Consider the following 4,869-nt stretch of genomic DNA (forward strand, 5'->3'; position numbering starts at 1 on the left):
CGCTGGGAGGGGGGGGGTGGGGCAAGCCCAGGGGGAATGGGGACCAGCATGGGGGGGCTCAGCAGCACTAAACCCCCATGATATGGAGTGTGGGCTGGGCAGCAGTGCCAGGGGTGAGCAGGTGGCATCACACCCCGGCTGTGCCCGCAGGCCTACGTGAACCGGTTCAAGTTCCAGAGCATCACGGCGGACGACACCCTCGGTTTCTTCCTGGAGTATTTCCCAGAGCTGAAGGAGAAGGGCGTGGACTCCATCCCAGGTCAGCACGGCCTCCCCTGGGCAGGGGACCAGGTGCCCCTTTGCAGAGCAGAGCCCCGCGGGTGCTGGAGCCATCCCGTGTCCCCACGGCCCCACACACGTCGTGCTGTGCGTCCCACCAGAGGCTGCTGCCACCGGCCCCAGCTCGGCTGGAGGAGGCACCCGGCTGTGGGGGCACCTGCCCACTCAGCCTGACTGGTTCCCATGCCAATCGAGGTCGTGCTCTGTGCTCTGGTGCTGGTTCGTGGGGCTCCCCATGGGCACTGAGCCTGGTGGGTGTGTAGCCCCAGGATGTGAGTGCTGGTGGAGCTGCTGGCGAGCGCTGGGGTGGGGCTCAGGCTCAGGCTCAGGCTCAGGCTAAGGCTCAGGAAGTGCCCCAGGCTTGGCCCAGCCCTGCTGCAGGGAGCTGGGCTTGGCACGGACCCTTCCCACACTGTGTCCAGCTCAGCGCACACACCGAGTCCAGGGCGGCTTAACAGCCTCGCCCTGTTAGTCGCTGCTTGTCACCATCCCTGGCCAGCTTGGCTGGTGCTGGGGACGCCCTCAGAGAAGCAATGGGGTGCCTGGGCAGCAGCACCCAGTGTGGTGCTCAGAGCACCAGCCCCAGCTCCTTCCCTCCCTCTCTGCAGGCTTCGAGTTCGACCGCTGGCTGAACGTGCCGGGCTGGCCGCCCTTCCTGCCCGACCTGTCCCCGGGGCAGCAGCTGATGCAGCCAGCAGATGAGCTGGCAGAGCTCTGGGCAGCTGATGGCCTGAACGTGGAGGCAATCGAAGCTGTGGACATCACGGCCTGGAGGACGTACCAGCTGGTCTACTTCTTGGATCAGGTCCTGCAGAAATCCCCTCTGCCAGGAGGTGAGGGCCGGGTCACCTCCCAGGGCCCCGCTGCCCAGAGGAGACACAGGGGGATGTGCCCCAGCCCAGCCAGTTGGCCAGGGACACCTCGGGGACATGTGGGTGCGTGGCCATCAGCCTGTCCCCACTGCAGCCCAGCAGTGTCCTGGTGTCTGGGAAGCCTTGATCAGTGTGGTGGGGGCTGGAGAGCCAGGGGAGGTGTGTCCCTAGGTGTATGGGGACATGTGACATCTGCTGTTCCTTGGCTGCCTCAGCTGGGCTGTCACCTCCCCGTGTCACCTCGCCTCTCCCTGCACTTTGCTGAGGGACCTCCCCACCCTTCATGCTGGCATCCGAAGCCACCAGACGTGTGGCTCTGCAGGGCTGCCTGGCCCCAGGAGGCCCAACACGGGCACCCTCCTGCCCAGAGTCAGTGAGTGCCTGGGGTGCTCCTGGAGCTGGGGGTGCCAGGAGGCTCGGGGAGGGTCCAGGGCTGGCCCAAGGCCACAAGGATCCCAGAGGATTTGCAGCACAGGGGGGATGGGCTCACTGGGTCCCACAGGAGCAGGGGCTGGGAGCTGGAGGCAGAGCCCCCGTGGGGATGGTGAGGATCCTCCTCTCACAGGCAACGTGGAGAGGATGAGCAAGATGTACCCCAAGATCTCCAAGGCCCAGAATGCTGAGCTGCGACTGCGCTGGTGCCAGATAGTCCTGAAGAACAACCTCGAGGCTGAGTACAGCAAGGTCAAGGACTTCCTTCAGTGCCAGGTTTGTCCCTGGGCAGCACTGGCTGTGCCTGCAGGGTGCCATTGGGGCAGAGACTGGCCTGGGGCACAGGACCTCCCATGCCAGAGGGCCAGGGATTGGTGCTTGCTCTTGATAGACCCACAGCATGGTTTGGAAGGGACCTTCAGCAGCTCGTCCAATCCCCCTGCCATGGGCAGGGACACCTTCCACTAGAGCAGGCTGCTCAAAGCCCCATCCAGCCTGGTCTTGAACACACCCAGGGATGGAGCCTCCACAGATCCCCTCAGCAACCTGTGCTAGTGCCTCACCACCTCATCATACAACATTTCTCACTTATGTCTTACAAACTCCTCTTGTATGTGGAAAGCTCTCCCCAGCTGGAGCCTTCTCCTCTCAGCTGCCCCAGCCCAACTCTCTCCTGCTGGGCTCCCAGCAGAGGGGTTCCCCCCTCGGGGCATTGCTGGGGCTCCTCTGGCCCCGCTCCAGCAGGTCCCTGGCTCTGCTGTGCTGAGGACTCCAGAGCTGCCCCAGCACTGCAGGGGGATCTCCCCAGAGGGGGCAGAGGGGCAGGATCCCCTCCCTGCCCTGCTGCCCACGCTGCTGGGGGGGCAGCCCAGGCAGCTGGGGGCTCCTGTCCAGCTCCTCACCCCCAGGTCTTTCTCTGTTGCTCCCAATCCATCCATCCATGCCCCAGCCTGTGTTGATATTGGGGATTGCCCTGACCCAGGTGCAGGACCTTGGACGTGGCCTTGTGGAACTTCAAGAGGTTCCTCAAGGTCAACACCGACCTGCTCCAGGTGCTGCCCTGCCAAGGGCTGCCCACAGCAGCATTTTCCACCTTGTCCCGTTCCTCTGCTCTGTCCCTGGCCAAGAGCAGGATGATGCTGGAAGCGTTGTGCCCTGGGAGGGGGGTCGATGTGGGGCTCCCGGGCTTCACCCCACTGCAGCTGGGGGGGAGGCCGGGGTGTGACCCCTGCTCTGTCTCTGCAGGGGAAGCAGAAGTACACTCTGCCCCTCTACCGGGCCATGTGGGGCGGGTCAGAGTCAGCTCGGGCCCTGGCCATGGAGACCTTCTCTGCTACAGCCCCCCAGCTCCACGTCAACGTCCGCAACTACGTCAGGAAGATCCTGGGCTTGGAGGTGCTGGAGGACTAGTGCAGCCTGGGCTCCACTCCCTCTGCAGGGCTCTGTCCCCGACTGCACAGATTTCCTTATTAAAAAGTCTGTCATTTTTTCTCTTGTTATGATTTTTCCTGTTTCCAGTGTTTCTCAGCCCCTCTCACCCAGGAACGAGGCTGGTGCCCCAGCAGGGGACCCCCGGCAGCCGTGCTGTGGGATGTGCCAGTCACTCCAGGAGGCTGGTGGCTCCTTCTGGTGTTGGCACAGGAGGCATGGGCCTGGTGTTGGAGTCTTCAGGGCTGGAGCAGCCAAAGGAGGCCACGGTTGGTCCTTGCTGGTCTCCTGCCAAGCTGCCACAGGTCCCACGTGGCAGCAGGGTTGGGGAGAGCTGGTTCTGGGGCTTTGGTGCTGTTGACACCGTGGGGACCAGACCCTGCAGGCCCTGGGGTGGGAGTGGAGCAGCTAACCTGGGCCTCTGTGGCTTCAGCACCCCTGGGTGCTGCAGAAGGTGGGGGATGAGCTGGGGATTGCTGCTCCTCCCTCTTCACACAGCCAGGTGTCAGCCCCTGATCCTGCTGGGGCTCACTTTGGGGCTGGAGGAAGGGGTGTGCACAACGTTTGTCATGGATGGGGGTGGGTCTCTGTCCCCTGTGCAGCCTGACTGCCTTTAATGGGCATCTTCCATCAGGAAACCAAGCAGCCAGGCACTGGCAGCAAATGCCACATGCTCCCTGGGGCACGGCCATGGTGCCACGTGCTTACTGGGACCTGCTCTTTGCTGGGATAAATCCCAGAGTGTGGACAGTAGTGCAAATAAACACGACTTGAGGGCTTTGAAGAGCCAGAGTGCCCTACACACAGCAGAGGCTGTAGGGATAAGGCAGAGCCAGCCAGCCACGCTGCCACTCAGTCTTTCCCCAAAACCAGAGTGAGCACACTCCCCAAAATTCCAGCACAAAACTGCCTCAAGGCTACAGCCACAGCAGAGACCCTGGGAACCCACTGGCCATAAATGGCCCTGAAGCTGCTCAGAGGGAGGCTGGGTCCCACCCTGCACACGAGCAGCCCCGGGGCAATCACACCGACCTCAGAGCACTGCGGACTGCGGGTTTGCAGGGGAGGAATCCCCCCGACAGACTGGGGCCACCCCAGGACCTCTGCCAAGGAAGGTGCCCACAGGGCCCCGGCTCAGAGCGTGCCACGGCTGGGCAGCTCCTCACAGGTGGGCTCAGGAGTAAGAACCAGGCCCCAGAGTCTGAGAAAACGGGACTCAGAGGGGCTGCTCAGCTGAAATGAGCCCGTTCTGCCTTACGGAGGGAACGAGGCTGTGTTTGGGGAATGGCTCCTCTGGTGGATTCAGCTGCTGAAGTTCTCTTGCAGTATTCGTACGAGTTGTAGCCTCTAAACCTTTCTGCATTCACAGATCTCCTGGTTTCCCAGGGACTGTGCAGGCCGGTGGGACAATTAATGTGACCTCCAACAAGGGACTCCAATACCTATGAGGCACCTGGAAATAATCCTTCTGGCTGAAACGAGCCCTTGGCTCTCGGGTGCACCCACCACCCCTGCAGTGACTCACCCGAGCGAGCCCTCAGCTGGGGACAGCCCGAGTGGCCACAGAGCGTTCCCCTGGGGTGGAGTGAAGTGACTTTCTCTGCTCACAGCGACCACGACGCCCTCAGCACGCCAAGGCACCCGTGTGTGTCAGCACAGGACGCTGAGCAGGGGCTCATTTACTGCCTCAAATTAAAAACAGAGCACGAGAGTGGACGCAGCAGGGCTGGGAAGCTGCACGTCCCAGGAAGGATCTGCTGCTGCTCCCTCTCTCCCCACTCCAAGCAGCCACGTGGAGCTGGCAGAGCCTGGCACTGAGCCCACGCCGTCGGCTCCAGCCGCTGGCGCTCGGGCAGGG

At 62.9% G+C, this 4,869-nt stretch overlaps 1 protein-coding gene across 1 annotated transcript in view; it reads left to right on the forward strand.

Moving 5' to 3' along the window:
- RNPEP (arginyl aminopeptidase (aminopeptidase B)) overlaps positions 1–2,993 on the forward strand; it is a gene marked incomplete at its 5' end in the record, with an annotated part of 3,315 nt that extends 322 nt beyond the window's left edge. Inside the window, 4 exons of the mRNA XM_008938480.1 lie at positions 151–259; positions 888–1,112; positions 1,717–1,859; positions 2,829–2,993. Of these exons, the coding sequence (XP_008936728.1) occupies positions 151–259; positions 888–1,112; positions 1,717–1,859; positions 2,829–2,993 (642 nt within the window). The remainder of the gene's footprint in view (positions 1–150; positions 260–887; positions 1,113–1,716; positions 1,860–2,828) is intronic.
- Between the last annotated feature and the right edge of the window lie 1,876 nt (positions 2,994–4,869).

Source organism: Merops nubicus, unplaced genomic scaffold (genome assembly GCF_000691845.1).
Source record: "Merops nubicus isolate BGI_N331 unplaced genomic scaffold, ASM69184v1 scaffold31934, whole genome shotgun sequence".
NCBI lineage: Eukaryota > Metazoa > Chordata > Aves > Coraciiformes > Meropidae > Merops > Merops nubicus.